This window comes from Dermacentor albipictus, chromosome 8 (genome assembly GCF_038994185.2).
Source record: "Dermacentor albipictus isolate Rhodes 1998 colony chromosome 8, USDA_Dalb.pri_finalv2, whole genome shotgun sequence".
Lineage (NCBI taxonomy): Eukaryota > Metazoa > Arthropoda > Arachnida > Ixodida > Ixodidae > Dermacentor > Dermacentor albipictus.
The window spans coordinates 93550886-93574737 of NC_091828.1; the positions used below are offsets into that span (position 1 = coordinate 93550886).

At 46.5% G+C, this 23852-nt stretch overlaps 1 protein-coding gene across 1 annotated transcript in view; it reads right to left on the reverse strand.

Annotated features, from left to right (window-relative positions):
- The window catches only part of LOC139048499 (uncharacterized), a 61468-nt gene extending 39758 nt beyond the window's left edge, over positions 1-21710 (reverse strand). The window contains exons 1-3 of the mRNA XM_070522901.1: positions 21407-21710; positions 11698-11819; positions 1348-1561 (exon numbers count right to left, since the gene is read on the reverse strand). Coding sequence (XP_070379002.1) covers positions 1348-1561; positions 11698-11819; positions 21407-21502 — 432 coding nt within the window. The 5' untranslated portion in view covers positions 21503-21710. The remainder of the gene's footprint in view (positions 1-1347; positions 1562-11697; positions 11820-21406) is intronic.
- Between the last annotated feature and the right edge of the window lie 2142 nt (positions 21711-23852).

Genomic DNA, 23852 nt, shown 5'->3' on the forward strand with positions numbered 1-23852 from the left:
TCATTCTCCTAATGCATCAAGATTTACACACCGCTGACAAGTGCAGACATTGCGACTCTAGAGCCCCCCTAGAGCATATCCTATGGGAATGTACGGTTGTGATACCCAAGTGCAACTATCATCCTCGTAATTCCCCCAGATTTACACACGGCTGATTAGTGCAAACATTGCGAATCTAGAGCCTTCCTAGAGCATATACTATGGGAATGTATGGGTATAATACACAATAACGATGATGCAGCCTCAAACAGCGACAGCCTCCGTGTGCGCTGGGAGCCTGCATTGCTCAGCTTGGACATGCAGCACCAACTCTGAGCCGTCCAGCGAGCTGAGGGAGCCGACAATGGCCAACAACCCTTGGCTGAAACCAAGGAGTGGTCCAGGCCCACCCCAGCAAATCGCAGGGCACTCAACAAATTTCTTTGAATGAATGAATAAATGTTCAAATTAAATCGCGAGTCGACCACTATGGTGTGTCTGATAGTCTGATTTTCATTTTGGCAGGTAAAACATCGTAAATAAGTGAAATTTAACACTTTTGCCACGATGCAACACGCCGTATGAAGGAGTAACATTACTGGCCTTCTCGCAGGCTGCAAGCAATGTATCGCAACACCCTTTCATGCAAACTTGAAGAAAAAGCAGCGCGAAGGAGACGAGGACGAAAAGGAGACAGGTATAAAGGAAGTGCTTCTTTTTGTCCTCGCCGCTTTTGCGCGACTTGTTCTTCAGGTAGGTTGCACCAACTTGCCCCTATCAAGCCCCTGCTGTTTCAAGCAACCACGTCTGGCTGTGTGCTCAATCTGGTTCATTGCCAAAAACAAGTGTGCACACAAGAGGAATATCGCCACGGCATTCTCGTACAGCACCATGCACTAGATAACTTAAACATTCGCTAATGAAATCTCCGCCAACAACCGTCAAATAACGCGAAAAACACTGCAGAAAGCTCTGCTACACCAATTGCCATGGTGTGTGGGAGCTGCATAACATTTAATCAAGCAAATACTTGTGCCTTGTAGAAATGCCCTCTGTATCAAAAACAGGACATTACAAGAAAACTTACAAGAACAAGAAGTTACAAGAAGTTACAAGAAGAGGAAAATACAAAGTCTCTTGCTCTTACTTCGTTATATAGATCTACTCTAGCTGGTCTCTGCCAAGCTCATGTGCGTTAAATTCTCATGTTCATTCTCCTGTTCATTGCGTTACATTCTCCTGTCTCGTGAAATTGTCTGAAAGTTATTCTTCGCGAAATCTGACCAGCTGGGACACACAACGTGGGCGGGTTAGTTCATTTTACAAAAGACACATGAAAATCCCAAAGCAGTGCTTTGCAATACATACGGTGGCCTCGACGCTGCTTTGGCTGTTGAATGGACCAGCTAACTTTATATTTAGCACAGCGAAGTTTCCGGTCTTGAAGACTACACTGTCTGAATAATTGACTTGATTCCATTTACCGTTCTCCAATATTGATCCATAGGCGAAGCTGGGCGTTATGCCAATTTCTACTGCCACATTCGAATTGTCGTCCTTATCCGATAGCCCAATTGCGCACCTGTGAGAAGAAACATATAGAAAAACAGAAAATGTATCTAAGCAGCTCTTCATCATCGGATAACTGACGCACCGAGCTGACGAGATTCACTTCCTTCAGATCACTTTTCCCACTAGGAAGAAATAGGTGCCGCTTGTGATTTATTTCTATACAAGACAAAACAATTCAGAATCCTCGTTAATTATAAATAAAAACATCAAGAAACACACAAATTCTGAAGGATCATTAATTAGGTAAGTCTTGGTATTCTCGACAGACCGAAAATTTCGAAGCCATTCCACCCCTGAGAAGCAGGACGACCAGTGGAGCTGTAAACATCGTGGTAAGAAGACTTGTGATGAAGACTTCACTGTCATCACTCGATATCCCTTATTAACGACAGCCGCAATCGATTTGTGGTCCCTGTGATATACACTGATCGTCATATTAGCAGATGCAAACACAGTCTTTGATAATGTCAAATCAATGCACGTACGCCGCTAGGTGGTCGGCTGGGCCGGTTTGGTGCGGCATCACAAGCGATATGTCTGCAACACGAAACGCTTCAACCCCTCGCTTTTCGGTCCTGACACATCCACATTGATATAACCGGCAACGACCACAGGGATAGCGTCATCATAACTAACCAACGCAAACTAAGTAGCCATGAACCTTACCGGGCTATAAACCATTCCATTTTTGGTTGCTTACGAGAGTATAAGCCATTGCTTACGTGGCTATGAGCCGTTGAAGATGGCAGTTTTGGATATGCTGTTCTGTATGCTGTATGCGTCATTAGAAAGCATGTAAGCACAATTCGGGTCACTTTGCTGAGTACTTGTATCCCCTAAGCATTTGCATCACGGGGCTATGAGCGATTTCATATTTTCTTGCTTACGGGGGTACGAGTCCTCGAGGATGATATTTCTTCTGCGCGGACGTGAAAATTGTATGGCACCTTAGCCATGTCCACCTGTGCGGTTAAAGCGTAATGCTTTCACAGGAACTAGCACATATATTTGTTGAATGGTACGGTGGCTTTTGCTAAATACTCCAAGTTGCACAACAAATGCTCCTTCGTTTTACGGGCCCAGAACACATGTGCCAAATTATCTTGTCAGCCACGGCAACTGCTGTTCTCGCTGATTTGCATATTAAATAAAAATATGAGGACATTGTGCCAGAAGACAAAAGTGGAAGTAAAAATGTCCGAACGGAATAAGGATCGGTTAACCACCCTTTTAAAATACCGAGTTTCTGTGTGAATATCGCGGGCCCTATCATGTAAGTGATGTGCTACAGGGGCACAGTACGCGGAGTGCTGATAGCTTCGGGTGCGCTGTGTTCTCTCCGCTTACGTCGCTGTTGAAGCGGGATGAAGGTCAATTCGCTCACTGCTGCTGCCGCGTTTCTCCACTCCAGCGTTTTGACAGCGAGTGTGCGCGGTCGTCGAGTGAGATGCGCTCATGTTCGCTTGTGCGTGCGCGGTGCCACGCTTGCTATTATTATTAGTAAGGAAATATTTACATGTTTATACAGCCAACAAAACTACCATCTTCGTACAGCTGTCCAGCAATTTGCTATCCCAATCCATTTTTCGCCATTCCGGCGATACTGCGAGTCCTTTAAATGTTTCGGTCGCATTTTGGCAGATTCTCCATTCTTGCAATGTGCCGTACTATGAAAATCATAAACATCATCAGCAAGCTGTGATTATCTCGAAGAGGTAGTTCACCTTGGGACTATATATATCGTCTGCTTAATAATAATCATCGTGCGACAGAGCTAGTTCGCATCGACACGTGTGACTGTGCCCTATCATGGTGTAAACAGCCTGATGTGTATCTTTAAGCCGCCACGTAAGTATCTCACGCTTGCATGATTTCTACTCATAATAAATACGATGAAAGGAAAAAAAATGTGTTTTTCGCCTAACGATTAGAGCATCAGACTTCTCTGCTGTGGGCCGAAGTTCAAATCTCGCCCTCAGATGAGTTTCATTTGTGTTTTTAACGCGAAGCTGTTAAAGGAACACATAACTATCATCATCAGGACTGGCTACAGCGTCTTCATCTTTCAGAATTGGCTCGTTGGTGCTCCTCGGCGCTTGCGTGCGAACGTGCTCGTCCCGTCGCTCCCACGTTCACCGTCATCATTAATTAACTAATTAATTATTTGCGAAACACCAAGACGTAACCAATCTTACGGTGAAGCTGTTAAGGGCTAGTTCCCCCGTGATCGTGTGCGTGTGTAGACAAAAAATCCCCATATGTGGGCCGATCCAGAAGATATTGGAATACCGGGCCACCCCGCAGCGGAGGTGGTGCTGGCGCTAAGCCCTCCCCATTCGCGGGCCGATCCCGAAGATAGTGCAATGCCGCGCCGACCCGTGGCAGAGCAGGCGTTAGAAGCTCCACATACAAGGGCCAATACGCTCAAAACGCTCGTTCAAAACGCTCGTCCGTCCAAAATTAGAATATGCGTGTGCCATATGGGACCCTGCTCATTCCAATCTCATTAATTCACTTGAAAGCATTCAGAACCGTGCAGCGCGCTTTATCCTGTCTAATTATTCGCGTCATTCTAGCGTAACATCCATGAAACAAACATTAGATCTACCTGACCTTTCACTACGTCGCAAGCATTCTCGCCTTTGTCTTTTTCATAAAATATACTACCTCAATCCTTTTCTGAAAGAAAATCTCTTCACCAGACCCAGTTACATCTCATCTCGCATCGATCATCAATACAAAGTTGAAGTGCCAACTTGCCGCACTAATTTATACCATTCTTCATTCTTACCAAGAACCGCCACTGCATGGAACCGCCTTCCCGCCTCCTTAGTCACCATTTGTGACAGCACCAATTTCAAGCTTGCTGTTCAAAGTGCGTTATAGTTCCTTCATTATTTTTTATTTTTGTTCTGCAAATAATGTACTCCACCACTCCTTTCTGTTGTGCCTACCGGCCTTGAAAGTATGTAAAATAAATAAATAAATAAATAAATCCATACGATAGTAAAACACAGGACCAAGCCGCGGCGAAGGTTAAGTTAGGCACTTTCCATACGCGGGCCGATCCCGAAGGTGCAATTCGTTATTAAGGTCCCACATGCACAGATTCGCGGGTCATCCTTCTTCACAAAATGGAACGGCACTGATTTTTAAATAGAAGAATAAATTATTCGGCGAGAACTGACCAGTTGCCAAACCAATTTTGCTACCTAATAAGCGGGGGATGGATGTACAATAGATAGCAGTAGACCTATTTCTCTGATTTCAGACCTCGTAAAGTAAATCGAGATATTTCTGTAGGGGCATGAATTGTAGGGGCCTAAGCATGAATCCTATTAGAGAGTCCCTAACATTTGGTTCTCGCCTATCCATCTTTAGATTTCGAACCAAATGTTAGGGACTCTCTAATAGGATTCATGCTTGTGTGCTCAACTTGGTGAGCTTATCTTGACTTGGAAAGTCGAATTCAACTCTATTATCGCAACAGTCAGTACGCGGCCTTGGTGACATTAAATATTGTCAAGGCCTATAACAGTGTCGAGCAGGCCATCATGATCAAAAGACTTAAAGTGCGACTCTCCCAGAGTATGTGATTGCACAGATGCATAAGTTTCTAAGCAGACGTATATTTTATTGTTATGAAAACGGTGTATCTGCTCAAAGTTCCCAACTCACAAGGGGCGTTTCTCAAGTCGCAGTAATATCCCTTTTATTATTTTATATTTTACTAAGCCATACTCCGGCACACCATGATGTCCAGATACGTAAACACTGATCATACCGCACATTTTTGTATGAAATGATATACTTGCGCTATAAAAAACTTGGCATTCGAATTTGAATCGTATTGAAATGTTGCTAAAAGGAATAGAAACATCGGTAAATGTCAACGAAAGTGCAATCATTGTTTCTCTTTTAACTTTTTCTATCCGAATAAGACGATCATCAGGAGACAATTCCAGAGGGCAAATCATTCGAAAATGTGGGACTTATTTAGACTAAAAAGCCTAATTGGCGGACACACATTGAGTACGTCACATCGAAAGGAGTACGTGCTTGTGCTTTATTGCGATGACTCACCAGTATTCCGAATTGGAATGCGCGCGTAAACTGTGCTGATGATTGATTACGTTGTCACGTTGTAGTTACGACCAAGAACACAGTAGGAAAACTAAATGAGGACACCAACCTCCGTATTCAGAAATTCAACTTGAAGCTCATGCTTGACTTGATATTGTTACGGGGTTTAAAACAGTCAGACATGTATTTACAGAATATTTACAATAAATATAGCAGCTGCCAAGACGGTAGACAGCACGCGAAGACCAGAAGGTCGTCTTCTTCCGGCGATGAATAAAACATCTTCTTCGTCAGCGTGTCACGTGACCCCCGGCGGCTGAAGCACCGGCACGGTGCTGGTTAGGAGGCGGGCGAGTGATACAACTTTAGACGCGCGACGTGGACCACGTCGGAGCGATGCTGAGCCACGGTTGGCTCAAGGGGGGCGATTTCGTACGTGACGTCAGTTACTTGACGCAAGACACGTTAAGGGAGTGGAGGAGAGTGAAAGTAACTTCTCCGAGGGACCAACGCGTCGCGACGGCGACCAAAGGAGAACCAGAGTGCCCGCTGTGTAATGGACGTCACGATGGCGGGCGTCAAATAAGAGCTGCTGATTGGCCTGCGACTCCACAAGTCGACGTCGAGCAATAAGGCGTGCTTCTTGCGCTTTGAGGATGGCTTCACGGGCGTACTCTGATGTGTAATTCAGAATAGTAGGAAGAACAATGTCGAAAGGTAACGTACGGTCGCAGCCAAACACGAGGAAGAATGAAGAGAAGCCTGCGGTATCATGGCGAGACAAATTATACGCGAAAGTAACGAACGGCAGCGCAACTTCCCAGTCGCGATAGTCATCGGAGACATACATGGAAAGCATGTCAGTAAGGGTGCGGTTAAGGCGCTCGGTTGGACCGTTCGTTTGTGGATGGTAAGCAGTAGCAAGTTTGTGTTTAGTCGCGCACGAGTGTAGCATGTCATTGGCAACTTTAGAAAGAAAGTAGCGGCCTCGGTCGGTGAGGAACTGTCGAGGGGCGCCGTGGTGAAGGATGGCGTTTTCTAGGAGGAAGTCCGCGACATCGGTTGCTCAGCTTGTCGGAAGAGCCCGTGTGATTGTATATCGATCGGGTGGCGTAGTCTGTTGCTACAGCAATCCACTTGTTTCCCGAAGCAGACGGAGGAAAAGGGCCTAAAAGATCAACACCTACACAGAAGAATCGTTCTGATGGTACATCAAGTGGCTGAAGGCGACCAGCATGGAGTGTGGTCGGCGTTTTGCGTCGTTGACAAAGATGACACGCAGCGACATAACGGCAGACGTCACGGTATAGACCAGGCCAAAAGAAGCGCCGACAAACGGGGTCATAAGTCCGTGACACACCAAGGTGACTTGCAGTCGGTACATCATGAAACTGGGCGAGAACTGTCTGATGCAGATGATCAGGCACAACGAAGAGTCGGGCAGGGCTGTCTGGGCGCATGTTAGAGCGGTACAATATACCATCTTGAAGTTCAAACTTGCGAAGGGAAGGATCGGGCGTCGTCGAAGTGAGCCGTTCAATAAGGTTTTGCAAGGAGGCGTGCCGACGTTTTTCGGCTCCAATGTCGCGAAAAGCAGCCACAGAGAGAACGGTGACAGGTATGCCTTGGCCGCATGACAGGTATGCCTTGGCCGCAGAAACGTCAGGAGGGTCGACAGGATGGTGCGACAAGCAGTGCGCATCTTGATGTAACCGGCCGGTCTTGTATACAGCTGAATAGTGGCGTTCTTCAAGGCGCAGAGCCCAGCGGCCAAGGCGGCCTGAAGGGTCTTTGAGGGACGAAAGCCAACGCAGGGCGTGGTGATCAGTGATGACTGAATAGGCGGCCGTACAAATAGGGGCAGAATTTAGCCACTGCCCAAACGAGAGCCAGACACTCGTGTTCGGTGATAGAAAGTAGCTACTGGACACACCCAGAGCTGGAGAGGCGGCCCCGTTGCCGATCCCTGTGAAGGTGCAAATGCTCTGCAAGGGGAAGAGACAGGCCTGTTTGAAACAGGTTTGTATAATTTCGCTGTGGATGCGCGTCTCGGGAGTTGTATGGCAGCTTTATAGAGAGTGTTTAAAGCCAACTGAATGCGATGCATTTCTGCCTGCGTAAGTGCGCAGTGTGATCGGTAATAAAGGACTTTATTCAAGGCAAAGTTGTCACAAGTTGATTGGTTCTGTATTCTTGGAGGCCGCCGCGCCGCTTGACCACTCGTCGGACTAAGTGAGTTACTTGGCGACATGTAGTGATCATGGACTGCGTTGCTCGGGTGAAAGAGCGCACTTGGAGGAGAATGCTAAAAACCCGGCAGGATGACTTGCGGTTGCTGGCAGTACGGCGAGAGAGATAGAAAGCAAGGGTTGACAGACCGCTACAACTTAGTAGTGGAAGGGATCAGGAACTCACATTTCTCTGCAGGCGCTTGGATACCAGAGCGGTAAAGAAATTCGGAAGTGACGTTGAGACTGGATTGTAGTGGGAATTCCACCTCCCCCGGTGACCCGTGACTAGGCCAAATTGTTATGTAATCAGCATAGAGAATGTGATGTTGTTGGGGAATCTCAGGTAAGGCTTTGTGAGAGGGGCTTGTCCGAGATTAAAAAGCACTGGAGGGAGCACAGTTCCTTGATGTGTTCCGCGACTAAGTGAGATGGCTGGCGATACTGTGGTCCCGAGTCGGAACTGAGCTTGTCGGAACTGGAGAAAAGAAGAAACGTAACAGTACAGTCGAGATGTACAGCTGGTGTCCTGGAGTGTGCGTGTGTGTGAAGTGATTTTAGAGAGAATGGAAGAGATAAGTGCAGTGCCGTAACTGTCTCTCACAGGAGGACACCTCGACAGCACTGCACGGGGGAAAAAATGAAAGAGGAAAGGAGGAGGCGGCAAAAAAAAGCATAAGCGAATGCGGGGCTCAGAGCAGTGCTCTTAGTCGTGTCGAACTGCAAAAGTCAAGTGGTGCCACGAGCGCACTCTTGACGATAGACGAGTGGGCAACAAGGAAAAGCAGGGCGTTAGTCGTGTCGCAAGGCAGTCCCAAACGCCGATACGAAGAACACAAGTCCGTGCGCCCCACACTGAAAGCAGGACAGTGAAGTAGGAGGGGAAGAGCATAGCGTCATGAAGTAGGGTACTGATAGCCTTGTGCATGTCCACAGTGACAAGTGCGCGAACTTAAAACCTCGAAGGTGGAAGGAAAAGGCTGAAGAAAAAGAAAGTGGTCTTGTGTTGACATGTGGGGACGGAAACCAACCTAATTGTGCGGAATAAAGTTAGTATCGCCGAGACGATCCGTAAGACGTTGGGGCACTATGCGTTTTCCCTACGAAGGAAGTGAGTGAAATGGGTCGCAGGTTGGGGAGTGGGTGGCGGACTTTCCAGGCTTTGGTGCGAGAGATCAAAGAAAAGGTCCAGTCAACGAGGAGAGTGCGGTGACCCAGTGCTCATTTATTTTGTTTAAAAGAAATTCCTTATCTGAGTCAGGCAGGTTCTTCAACAGGGAGTAGGTGATGTCCGCACCCGGAGTGGTTCCAGCCTTGTTTTGAGCAAAGGCACGTTCCAGCTCAGGCAGATTGAATGGGCTGTACAAAGAACTATTGGGAGGGCATGTGTATTTAGGTACAGGGAAGAAGTGGGGGAGTGATGTATATCATCTTCAGCCTGGTTAGGCCCACTGCAGGGCAAAAGCCTCTCCCATACTTCTCCAAACACCCCGGTCATGTACTAATTGTGGCCATGTCGTCCCTGCAAACTTCTTAATCTCATGCGCCCACCTACGTTCCTGCCTCCCCCTGCTACGCTTCCCTTCCCTTGGAATCCATTCCCTAGCCCTTAATGATCATCGGTTATCTTCCCTCCTCAATACATGTCCTGCCCATGCCCATTTCTTTTTCTTGATTTCAACTAAGATGTCATTAACTCGCGTTGGTTCCCTCACCCAATCTGCTCTTTTCTTGTCCCTTAACGTTACACCCATATTTCTTCTTTCCATAGCTCGTTGCGTCGTCCTCAATTTAAGCAGAACCCTTTTCGTAAGCCTCTATGTTTCTGCCCCATACGTGAGTACTGGTAAGACAGCTATTATATACTTTTCTTTTGAGGGATAGCGGCAACCTGCTGTTCATGATTTGAGAATGCCTGCCAAAGGCACCCCAGGCCATTCTTAATCTACTGATTATTTCAGTCTCATGATCCGGATCCGTGGTCACTACCTGCCCTAAGTAGATGTATTCCCTTACTACTTCCAGTGCCTCGCTACCTATTGTAATCTGGTGTTCTCTTCCGAGACTATTAAACATTAATTGGTTTTCTGCAGATTAATTTTTAGACGCACCCTTCTGCTTTGCCTCTCCAAGTCAGTGAGCATGCATTGCAATAGGTTTGCTGAGTTACTAAGCAAGGCCATATCATCAGCAAATCGCAAGTTACTATGGTATTCTCGATTAACTTTTATTCCCAATTCTTCCCACTCCAGGTCTCTGAATACCTCCGTAAACACGCTGTGAATAGCATTGGAGAGATCGTATCTACCTGCCTGACGCCTTTCTTTATTGGACCCGCCGTGGTTGTTCAGTGGCTATGGTGTTGGGCTGCTGAGCACGAGGTCGCGGGATCGAATCCCGACCCCGGCGGCCGCATTTCGATGGGGACGAAATGCGAAAACACCCGTGTATTTAGGTGCACGTTAAAGAACCCCAGGTGGTCAAAATTTCCGGAGAGCTACCCAACGGCGTGCCTCATAATCATTAAGTGGTTTCGGCAAGTAAAACCGCATAATTTAATTTTCTTTTTGGGGATTTTGTTGCTTTCTTTATGGAGGACTAAAGTGGCTGTGGAGCCGCTATAGAAATCCTTCAGTATTTTTACATACGACTCGTCCACACACTGGCTCCGTAACGCCTCCATGACTGCTGAGGTTTCGACAGAATCAAACGCTTTCTCGTAATCAATGAATGCTATATGTATAAGGGTCGGTTATATTCCGCACGTTTCTCGATCACCTGATTGATAGTCACCTGATTAGACTAGAGTTCGCTGGTATTTGGAATAAATTGGGAGGCGTTCGGATTAAATACAGTTGTATATGGATTAAGTTGATTGGCGCTTAATTTAAAATGATTAGCAGTTGGGTTAAATGAAATGACGGTTGAATTGGACTGATTGGCGCTCAGAATAAATTGAGTGGCACTTTGATTAAGTTGAAGGGCAGAACCTGTTGTTTTGGGAGAATGACATTCCGTTCGCAAGAATATTTAAATGTGTCCAAGGATGGCACGGTGCGGCATTGGGAGAAACACATACGGCATGCAAGTTTGATTACAACTGCGGCAATATGTTCTGGCCGCGGAAGTCGCCGGGTATTCGAGACGCGACCGCTTCAAGTACGCTTATTCAGAGAAATTCCTGAAGCAGGCGAAATCATCCAATGCGGAGAACGAAAGTCACTGTAATCGAAAAACATTGTGTTGCCATTAAGTCCCCGCTTTCCATGTTTGCTGCTGCTTTGCTTGTTTTGCGGAAAACAAAAATTGTGCATATCAGGTGTGCACATGTCCCAAAGTAAGCTTGGAACGAGAACAAGGTGAAAGCAGGAGCCAACGTTTCTACAAATAGAGTTGTCTTTTTCAAGGCGACATATGCTTTCCTCGCCGCCACAGTATATACGGTGGCAAGGAAAGCATACGTTGCCTTGAAGCAGACAAGTCCACCTGCCGAAACGTTGGCTCCTGCTTTCACCTTGTTTTCGTTTTGCTCATCGTATTTCATTGCCATCCGCCGCCGTCCCCGTGTTTTATAGAGTGTGTTGTTCTCTCGGTGCAAAGTTATAATAAAACATGGCTGCTACCCTCCTTCCACCGACCTTCCTTTCTTTTCTCCTGGATTCTGATAAATTGAAGTAGTAACAAATTGGTAGGTGTAAAAATGTTCAACCAGCTCCGCATATTGAGTAGCCCGGCACACTCTGTTTCTCTTGTAGAAACTTTACGAGCGTTCTATAGACGCACAAATGAGACACTTTTCAGGAATAATGATATCATGCAATCTATTTGTACGTACGTGGCGTCGTCTGATGTTGCCCGCGCCAGAACGATATATGTGAGTTGTTGCGTAGTGATCTTTGACAAGTCGTGGATCATGGAGTCAAATTTCCAGCCGACAGTGTGATCTCCGACCGGTTCCTGAGGAATATGAGCGAGTGTTAGAGGTCGACCCGATTCACCCATTCGTTTTCATTTTTCTATCAACGTCAAAAAATTACCCTCACTTCTTGGACTAATAACTGAAGGTAATTTATTATCCCACTCATTACAAAATACAGGCAACTTCTCTAGAGACGACAAGAACTACAAAAACGTACGACAACACTGGGAAAGAAGATTGCATCAATGACAAAAACCTGTAAAATCATTTCTCTGTTTTAATTTCACAGTGCCAACAATAGCTAGGAATTGTCATAGCACTTTTACATAATGATGGAATGCCTTGACGGTGCAAATATATTAGCAAAGAAATGTAAAATTACTAAGGTTCAAAGTAAGGTATCCATGGTTGGGGGATGGGTGCTCGATCATTACTCCACAGCAGCACCGCATTCGCCGCAAGTAAATTTCGTGTGTCACATTTACGGCTTTAGTTCACAACAAAGATATCAGTGGGTCATAATATGCAGCATTTGCAACTGCGAAATACCTTGTTTTGTGATTGAAATCACGAAAGTGCTCATACATCGACGAGCAGCAATTACCGTACTTAGTCTTCTCGCAGTGTCCGCATGAAAGAAAGGAAAATAAATGGTCTATAATCTCAATTTCTCCTTAACAAAACAGGTTTTTCGTGTCCGATTAAAGGTGGCATCAAGAGACGAAGCGTCATATATATATATATATATATATATATATATATATATATATATATATATATTTTACCTGGTCGCAACAAAGGAAAGACCACACTCACGGGAGAGCACGTGTAGCAAGAGGAGCACTGCTAGACCTACCACGAGCGCAATACTCGTGCCGCGAAAACGGCGGGTCTCGGGGCTCTTTTACAGCGCGCGCGTACCGCCGACCGAGGAGAGCATGCGGAAGGTTCGTTCACATGTGCAGGAACATATCCAAACCTAAACACACTAAGCAAGATGTTTCCCACCCAGTATAGAGACATTTGCCCCTGGTGCGGCGCGAAGCCCACCTTATATCATGTTACATGGGAATGCGTTCAGAATCAGCAATTCCTTCAAATAAAAGACCCGAGTGCGGAGCAGTGGGAGAGGGTGCTCTCCAGCAGCGACCCGAAAGTCCAGCATGGACTAGTAAGGCACGCTCGCCGAGTAGCCACCCTCAGTGGTGCCCTGGAATAGGGGCGTCGACCCTGCGCAGATGGGGAAGAAGACCGTGAAGATGGCCGACCACATCTGCCACCGCTAATTTCTACACCATTAGAGCAAATAAAGTTTTTCCTGCTCCGCCTCACATGTGCTAGGCTGGCGAGAGCCCACCGCCATCTCATGTCTGCTCCAGGTATTATTACCCCCGTCCGCCGCAGCGATAGACAATCGCCAGCCCGGTAATTCATTGAGCGAAGAGCGCGACTGTGGCATGGCTGGCGCGGGAGGGCAGACTCCGATTACTATGGCCAGGGCCCAGTGCAAGCGCATTTTGTCTCGAGCGGTTTTCCACGAGCTGTTTTCCTTAAGTGTGGCCGTAGGTTTAAGATATAAATTATGAACTGCTGTCGTGACAGAGGGTAACCTTTAAAAGTACTCTAGAACGAAAGTTGTAACGCCTGCGGTTTACTAGTGTAGTCAAGCAGAGGACGTAGAAGACTATGAGAAACTCCACTGGACTTCGAGTTCTTGCTGGGTGTGCACACTTTATGTGAAACATGCTGTGTGTGCAACACGGTGCGCAGCTGCGCAGCGTGCACACACAGCGTGTTTTTATTGAAGCTGAAATCGCGGGGCGCAAATCCGGGTAAGCAGGAGCCCGTCATTTTCCAAAGTTGTTGTTTGTGACTTGTACATCACGGGCACCGGACAGCTACAAACTTCACCGTGACACACATACTGCAAAATGCCACTTGGTAAATGATTTATCCCCATTTCGAAGCGACCGAATGAGAACAGTGAGGGGCCCTCTATCTGCCGTTGTGTTCGAGCAAAAACCAACCCTAGAGCATCGACGGACTGGCAATGGTCTAATTGTACGATTTTACTGGGACACGGGTAAACGCATGAAGGTGCGATTACCCCTTCCGTCCGTGACATCTGTGGCGCTTGCAGCGACCACTGTAGTCGATGACGACAGACAAGGATTATTTTTCTTTGTCCTCGTCATGCCACCACGTCATCCCCAGCCATAGCATGAAGAATACTCCACAAGCGTCTGCACTCGCATGAGAAATCGTGCCAGTAAAGGCATGTGCCTTTTGGCGTAGAGGGTGCTCGTTCCTGAGCTATTGCGCAACGAGAAATCTGGACAATTAGTGCAATGTCCTGCGCCGCTCAAAGACTGCGAGAGGAGTGGCATCTGTACATGCCTTTGAGAGATCAGAAAGAGCAATACTGAGGCGGATGAAGATCCGAATTTCTACGAATTTTGTAGAAATTGTTCTTAACCAACTGGTAGTGCATTATATATACCAAATAGTGTATTCACTTTTCGCTTCATTCGCTGAACGCTTCTTTTTTTCTCGTGAGGAAGCGTTACGAACTATCCCGTCTAACTTGAGCCCACAGTTTCCCTGTGAAAATCGTTTTAAGAGACTTGAAGTTTGAATCATGTTAAATGTGCCAGCGTCAGACACGTCAAACAGGTACGAGCTTGAACCTTGCGGTACAAAATGTTGGAAACAAAAAGTTGTGATTGAATTAAACAAAAGCAGTGGGAATATGAAGTGATTGGAACCAAATATACGTAAGTGCACAAAATCATCAACTGCCGCGACTGCATTAGGCTTTGGCCATGAGGCAATTGGTACGCTTTGGTACATGAGGCAATTTGGGTGAGTGGTGGTGACGGCCTTTATTTGGTCTTACGACTAGCGTTCGTAGGTCGTGCCAAAAGGCGCATTGAATTGGAGCTGCTTGTTAATGTCATTGCCTCTACACTGTGGAGTGAGTGAGGTCCTTATTCGCTCTTTTTTTATCTTTGGATCATATTTACTAGTTTGACATATATACATCTCACTTTCCTTCATGATCAAGAGGTCGGTCTACTCACTTATGCATCTAAAGGCAAACAGCAACGACAATCCCACATGGCTAACCACGTCAATCGGTTGTAAAGTAGCACGGACGCAAGATTATTTCAAACGCCATTGGTCGAGGGGACATCCACTGAAGAGTTCTTCACAGAGGGTTAAAGTACGAAGCTGTACTTCCTTTTTCACGAGGGTACGTTGCACAAAAAGAATTATCCGGACTCTTTTGCGGACCTTTTAGAGTAACCTCATGCAGAGATCTTGAACAACTGGAAACTTTAAAAAAACGCAACGTTCCCATTAAAATAATTTTATTGCGTAAACAAACAAATTTATACTCAGCAGTGATGTTGTCTGTCTAGCACTCAACATCTACTGGAGCGCTGCTCTCAAAGAGTCACAGCTAGTAATCGCTACGTTCAGGAACGCCATCGTGACGTCACCTCGGTTTTGTATCTTCGTCTCTCAAGGGTCCGACCAAATCCGCTTCGCGCGGGGAAATACCGTTCGGAGAATTGTTCTAGTTTTGCGATGGTTTTGAAGAACTGTGCAACTTTTCAGCCTGACGTTTATTTCCTGTTCAGGCGGGCGTATCAGAACAACTTTGCACAGTGGGAATGATTGTGCACGTTTGTACAACCCTGGTTCCGGTACCCAAAACAATCAGCTGGCCAAAACCATATCCTCATTCCGCCGTCGGGCCAACTGAACCATTGGAGACGAGCTAACGGCGAGTGTTTGGCATCTGTGATAATGCGCAATCAATCAACTTCGCCTAAGCGATGCGCTAAAATGTGAGCGCAGTTACAAATGTGAGCGGATCAAGCCTAGAATGGTGGCAGTTTAGGCTAGTTGGTTTGCCAGGAGACTGTGTGTCGTAGGGCGAAGCGGGACAGGTGGACTCAGGAAAGAAGGAGCAGAAGCGCTCGTATTAGTTACGGAAATGTTCCTGAACCAAGTGAAGACGAGAACAATCAAGTAGCTCAAAAAATCAGGTGTACTAAAATTAGGTGTAGCTCCTCGTAGAAAGGTAAATAAATTATAATTAAAAATGGCCAGGCTTAGCTTGGTTAAGCCAAGAATGCGTTGCATATTGCGCGAGTTGGGGCCCAGCTTTTCCTCCGGCTGTCGTGACGTCACGTCATGTGGTTGCGCTAAAGGTCAATGGTGGCTGCCCGGCCGCGCCCAAGGGCTGAACTGAGCGATTTCAATATGCAACGCATAAAAATAGAAGCAACCTAATAACAAACATAGCAAACTTGAAAGAGAATAGACCCACATATGAGACGCGCAGCAATGAACAATGGCTCATACCCTCAATGGTGGCTGCCCGGCCGCGCCCAAGGGCTGGACTGAGTGATTGCAATATGCAACGCATAAAAGCAAATCCATCCCGTGTGGGTTTGTACCCGACATTTCTGAGCGCGAACAGTAATGAAATGGCTGTTATTTACCCTCCAGTTCCTTTTATGAAATCTTTGCGAACTAATATTTTGCACGGAGGCAGGTATTCTTAAGCAACAGTTTAGCCTATTACCCAAAATAGAGGAACCGAAATGCTCGTGCGCGAAACGGTAAACAACCGATACCGTTTAGCATACACACAGCGATGTCTCTGATTTAACGTTACCATCTTTGCGTGCTTTACGTAGTTCACCTAAAACATGGCGGCGGTCCCGGCCGCCCACTTAGAAATGAACTTGGCGCCGCCTTGGAGAATTCACTTCGTTCGTTGCATGTGACTGTATATACAGCTTTTGCTTAGTCTCACGCTACTTCGACTACAGAGCGTTATGGATAACCTTAAAGAGTTTTCGAGATGGCATCTCGTTTCGAACGCGTCCAAGCCTAATTAAAAAACCCAACATGGACGGACCGACGCATGGATAGGCGGATGGATGGATCGACGCTATGAGCATCCCCTTTGGAACGGGGCGGTGGGTTGCGCCACCAAGCTCTTGGTATTATACTGCTTAATGTCCTACCTAGGTTAAAAAAATAAAGGAAAAGAGCATGAACTTCCACCACCAAGCTTTCTGATCCTATATTGCGAACTTTGCTTTTGTACGCCTCCGTTTTTTGTCGTTTCTCAGTGTTTCTTCCGCCAATCTTCCCATCGCCTCTTACTAGTTTCTATTGCGGACATATTTACTTTTCCCCTGCTCTCGCTGAAGCCAAGGGCTTCGATGAGGCCAGTGGCGCTTAAATCGACCGCTGGGCTGATGTCTCCACATTGTAATAAATCGTGCTCCATCGTTTCCCTAGCTTAACCGCAGCAAGCACATGGTTCTTCTTCTTTCTTATATCTCGCTTTATAGGTGCGTATTCTAAGGCATCCTGATCTCGCTTCGAAAAGTACAATTGTTTCTTTCCTTATTTCGTTTTTCCCTCTAAAGTAGTTACTCATGGCAGGTTTCTTTTCCATTGCCACCACCCATGAGATTACTTCAGCCTCTCTGGATTTCCGCTTGACGTTCTTTGTGGCTGTGTTGCATTCGATATACATTCGCAATACCAGTGCCACCTATCGGTAAAGCTGGAAAATAGGTGCGCCCATGGCATATGGCATTTGAGATCGGAATATTACGGAGGCTATGGTAGACAGCTTGTACTGCCTGTAGTATTCGCCGCAGATTGCCCGACATGGAAAGTACGAATACAGCGAACTCTTCGCTACCATTGCGCTACCTATCGCACTTTCCTGACGCACACACAGATAAAATCAGTTATGTGCACTATGTATGTGAACTTCAAAGCGTAATGGGACAGCATCCTGCACGTAAACTACGCTATCAGGCTGAACTAAAACTCGCTTTCTGCAAAGTTGGTTAGAGGAACGATAACGCTATTTCCCTCACTTGCGCTATTACATTAACGTTAGACTAAAATTGCCTCTTGTCCAAACTGTCCCTTGACGGCCAGTGAAGTTTGAATTCATTTTGAAAGTATTATCATAAAAGTGACTGTGGTCAAGCAATCTGTTCCAAATGGACTCGACTTGATTCACTCACATCCTTTCTCGTAAGAGTATTATGTAGCGGCGCAACCATCTCCTCCAGAGCCGGTGAAGAAAGCTCAGCTGCATGTAGCGTAAGAGGACTACAATGCTTCATTTAATTAATTATCGGTTTACTTCACATATTTCACTAATCATTTATTTTCATTTTTAATGATTATCAATTTATTATTTGTTTCGTTTTTCAATCATATTACCACACGGTTGGAGGCATATCCCCCACAATGGGCTTGTGCCAGTGATTGAGGCTTCATCATCATCATGCTCACATTATGATGTCATCATGTTATAGCGCTGTTTTTTAAATTCGTTTATTCTTTTTTTTACTAACTCACGCGATTTTTTCCCAATGTACCATGTGATGATGAGACGTTCGTAGAGACAAGCAGACAGAAAAACAAACAAACAAACTGTAATACTTAGAAGTTTTATCGCTAGGCAGTAGGCAGTTTAATTCACATTTACCAAACACTTATTTCATTTCACTTGATCTTCCCCCCAAAAATTATAACAGATTTCATACCGCTTGATTTATGGCGGATCCCCTCTAGTGGGTTGCGCCATTTGACCGAGGAACACGAACAAGTTGAACACGCTGGCGCTGGACGACCTGGGTGTCCGTGGTATCGGCTGCTGCCGAGATCCACGGCTGGTACCATGACTGGCCGTCCTAAATAAACCATGCCAAGGCGGCTGCCTATTCGCGCCACCTCTCACAAAATTTTGCCATCGGACGACTGAGCCCAGTCATGCCAGCGTCAGCGCAGCGACTCTAGCAAACCGAGGGCGACGTGGCCTCACGAGGTGCGGCAGACGTCCCCCGGGTGCAGGGTGCGCGGGAATCCTATGTCGACATGCCCGATGTCTGGTTCGTCTAGATGGACAGCCACTTCCGTGTCAACAAGGTTCCAGGCTCCAGGTGCCCTCCCTCCACGCCCTTAGTTCTTCGAGGACTTGAGGCCAGCCATCCTTGTTCACTACGCCGCCTCGAGTGCTCAGCTACAACAGAACTGTCGCGTCGTTGCGGGCCTTGCCATCCCACAACGCCTGCGTTGCCCCGTGCAGATCGTCAGTACGCGCTGGCCCCAGCATTACACCTCTACTCGGTCCTTGAACCTCGTCCTCATTTAAAAGGCAGCTGCGCGGCGACTCTTTCCAAAAAATTTACTGGATCAAACGCAACCATTTTCGGCTACTCTAAGGCCCGCCGCTCTCCTACCTTGGACCGGCTCCTCTAGGCGGAAATTTTACGCTTGAAGGCACGGCGACGCCACAAGCATGACCTTGGCTATGCCTTCAGCGACCACCGCAACCCTGCTGCTACAAGCATTCAAAATTTAACCGCCAGCACCAGCAGGTGACATTTTTGACGCCTGCTGCTCCACCTTCTTTGGATGCATGGCTTGCCGAAGTCTTCTAGGACCACCTGTGCTGTTCTTCAGCTCAATACTCATTTCTATGTCAACATGAATCGCCAACACTTGCACTGACTCCACGCAAGTCGCGAACTGCCAGACGGTCTTCTTTCAGAACTCCGACTTCTACCAAGCCCTGGCATCTACAAGAATGTGCCACAGGGCGTGATTTCGCGCAACGGCATCTCTGTCGCTGCTCCTTGCTCACAACCTACGCTGCTTGTGCCGCCTGGTACATCTCTCTCGGATTGCGTGAACCCTACACTACGAACGAGTACAGCATCTGCTTTTCGTAGGCCTTCTCACGAAAGCGCTGGCAAGGTACACAACAAACTAGCAGCCGCCGGAATAACAACGTCATCTCGAGACCAATGTCTTGCTGGTCGTCACAACAGGCCTCCCTTCACAAGACTACCCGCACTTGAAATGGCTAGGCACAATGAATCAGCAAGAGGAGCAATGCACAGCTACACTCGCAGTTCTCCTTTACTGCCACCGCGGCACGCCAATGGACGACGCCGTCTTCAGCGTTCTCCTGAACGGCGTAAACACTCGGCATTCGCCCGGAACCGGCCAATACTCCTCAAATGCGCTTGCCCAGTTGCATACCTGTGGCCGCTCAGGCGTAGACAGCGCAAGAGGAAGTCCTCAGCGCACAATGCAGTGCGCCCTACGTGTAGACTTCGGTGTTCGTGCGGCACTTTCTGCACACAGGCGCGCACCTCACGCGTTCCTGTGTGCTCTCTTTGTGCTTTCATTGCAGACATTCCGATGCAGCCTCGGCCTTCTAACGCACCCAACAAATTGCCACTCATGTGGACAGGCTCGCAGTCTCTCTGCTTCGTATACGTGCGCCTTTTGCGCATATTTCAATCGCGCTTCGCACTAGGAGGGGGTCCTTCTAGCTGCAGGACTATCGCCTCCAGAGCCGGTGACGGAGACGGCTCACGTGTATGTAGGGCGTGAGAAGAACATGTTGGTGCTGGAGCTGAGTGGCCGCAGTATGGGCTTCTAGCCAGATACCGCGGCACAATGGCTGGCCGTCGTAAATAAACCGTGGCATGGACGCTATACCTCCTCGCGCCGGCTCTCACAAATCGTTGAATGAGAAACCACCGTACAAACGGACTACCCTAGGTACTGAATAAGAGCCACCCGCTCGGGAAGCTCTACACATCACGCCGAAACATAAGACAATTGAGAAAGAGAATAGTCGCATTATGCGTAAATGTAAGATGTAAGCGATGTTAGGTCAGATGATTCCGACAGTTAAAAAAGGTCGCGGTTTTTCCCTAAAGGCGAATCATCGATTGGGATAGCAAATAAGTAGAAAGCTATAGTAACTAAGGATAGTAGCTTTATCGGCCTTATAAACTTGTAAACATAGACATAATAAGTAAATTAACGAACACGGTGACCCGCCCGCACAGCCCAACATGATCTCACTTGATGACCTTCGGAAGTCTCTGTCAAAACGGTGCAGTGAGGAAAGGCGGCAGCAGCAGCGAGCGAATTCACCTCCGTGCAGCCGCTCCCACGAATGCGAAGTAGACCGCGAAAATACAGCGCAGCGCGCACACTGTACCCATCAGAGGAGATGGCCTTCAAGATATAGCGGACCCGAACTAGAAAGCACCCACCCCTCCCCGTGACATAGCGCGATACGGAAGGCGGCGCGCTTCCTCCCCGCTTTTCGCCTTTGCGTGCGCGAGATGGAGCCACGATCGCCGGCTCACCCTTGCACGCTTTCACTCGCACATACGGCATACGGCGTGCGGTGACAATTCTATCGCACATGGACTCTATAGGCAACCTCACGGCGACGTCAACGCCGACTGCAGGAATGCGCCTGGATTGTCCGCATAACTGCTGTTGCAATGAAAACGTGCTGCAGGTTTCCGTCATTCAAATAAAAGAACCAGTACGTTTGAGGTGGGTTGAAGGTGAAGCCCTCGCGTGCTACTGGAAAAATGGGCATGAATTATTTTCTCCCAACAAATCTCATCACACTTGTTTCTAAACGCAGACAACTATATTTGGCTCTCTGAAGGCTGGCTAAATCAATGTTTTTATAGCTCTCCTGCAAGTTTGCCGAGAATTGCGGGACGCCGTTCTGCGGTAAAGCAACACTTACGCCGTAATAGACGTGAACCCCTTTCATCCTTCTTGCTTCTGCTATCAGTGATAGAAGTTTGGGGTCCTTGATTACCGGCTCAGCGAAAGAAGTCATTCTCGTCCACCTGTGGTAAGCTGCTCTTCTCGAGTTTGCCAACTAAAGCCCTGCACTTTCCGTGATGGAAAATACTTGACTTGCCGGGGGACTTTACACGCAAGCCGACAGAGCGAGCAAAGAAAAATCAGACAAAGGAGGAGAACCTCAAAGGATCGTTCTTTCAGAAAATTGCGTCCTGGCGGTTGAAAGACGAATACGGCCAGGCGCTCTGGCAGCGTGAATAAATAGAAGCCTGGAACATTCTAGAACCATTTGTCGCTTCCGGCAAGTGACGTCACTTCCGGCGCCCTCCAAGCAACGCTCGCCTCTACTAGAACGGTGCAGTACGTCACAAGCCGGCGTAGGTGCCAGAGTATGGGGGCGCCCATGCACAAATCGGGCTGCGTGTAATAAAGCTGGGCAATTAGTTCTTCCCTTCAGTGCAGTGAACTATTGACAGTTGGCTAGACCAAGACTGTGCAACTAATGCGGATGAGGTCATACTTGAAGAAAGCGGCTTGGCAATTTTCGCTGCCTGTTTGTCGAGGCTAACAGCAGCTTCCGTGGTGGTGCGTGCATTTAGTTATGCTTAGTACCGGACGAGATTAATGTCCGGCCTGCCTCTACCATTATGCTCGCGGCATGAATGCGATTTATCTTTCGAATGCTGCTGTAAGACGTAATGGAAGCTTCCAGAAACTGCGTGCTTGATATACGTTTCCCTTTTCCTTGACTAAACTTCCTGGTCAGAAAAGAGGAATATTTCTAGCCGCGGCCATGTCAGCATGAAACGAATAGTGACACTGCTTTTATTTTTTCACAGGCATTCGCAATAAAATGTTTTGAGGACATGCCCAACAAAATGTCTGAAATGAACAGGGATGTCGTTTATCTAAAAACGCAGCCCAACTTACCATATGCGCTTTGAACCTTTTAACAAAAAATATATTTCGGTTAGCGATTCAACTTTTCTCTTGCACAGAAATTAATGTCACCAGATATAATTGGATACCGGTAGTAGGAAATATAGCGGCCCCTGTATTCACGGAAAGTGTGTTCTGCAAGAACTCATCATCGCGGCCCCTGTCACACGACATAACGCGCTAATTTATAAGGTGGTGTGCAATGATTGAAATGAAAAGTGTCAAGGATGCGGGGTGGCCTTTGATATATCTCTATGGAATCAGCGATAACTGGTTCATTTCGAAAGCGATGCACCTATAAAATCGTGCTTAGGACCTTAGTGCTACACCGTTTTTCACAAATGTGCTTCTTTTCTACAGATCAAACAACCTAAGTTTTGAATTAGGAAGGAAGGATTTGAGATTAACAGTCTATTGTTTCACTACGCAATTTCAACGACGTCACATAATGATGAAAGCGTCGGAGGTTATTACCTCTTGTCTTAGAAATGCTTTCAACACTTTATTTATTTATTTATTTATTTATTTATTTATTTATTTATTTATTTATTTATTTATTTATTTATTTATTTATTTATTTATAATTATTTGTTTATTCTTTTATTTGCGCATCTGGGCTGGAGGTCACTATACCGATGAATCGGTTGAGCAGGAGAAACAAATCATGCAACGAATAAAAGGTAACTTTATAGAAATACAATCTGAGCCCATGGTAAATACGAGGAAAATATGAGTGCGCACAAGGAAGGCAGCTTTGTGTTTTGGAAATGTGTTTTGCACGAACTGATCCTCGCGCGCGTGTCAGGACATAATGCGATACTTTAAAAGGTGGTCTGCAATGATTGAAATCAAAGGTGTCAAACAAGCGGGGTGGTGTTTGAAGTATGGCATATACATATGGTACCGTTCATTACTGGCACGCATCCACAGAACATCTACGAAATCTTGATTCGACTCTTAGTACAACCTTTTTCCGAAATACACTTTTTTTCTACATTTATTGTTTTGCTATGCAGCTTTATCGCACTTACATATTGTACACAGCGTCGAAGGTGACCGCGCTCGTCCAATAAATGCTTTCTACAATAGTTTATTTATTTATTTATTTACTTACGCCATCAGGGCAGGAAGGCATACATGAGTAAAAAGTAATTAACTTTTTCAATATACAATTTTAGCTGATGGTGAATGAAAAGAATGTCTTTGCACACAAGTAAAGCAACTTTGTACTTCTACACTATTACTTCATATTGAAGAGAAAAAAAAATAACGTACTTGTTAACAACTTCAGGTTACCCAGCGTATACTAGTCAATGTTGAATTAATCTAGCAATTTTTGACGTTTTTGCGTTTTCAGTGTGAATGTGATTTCATTCAAGTGTTGTGCATGCAAAGAAGAGTGTAAAAACGTTATTGTTACCATATTTAACGCCTACTTCTTATAG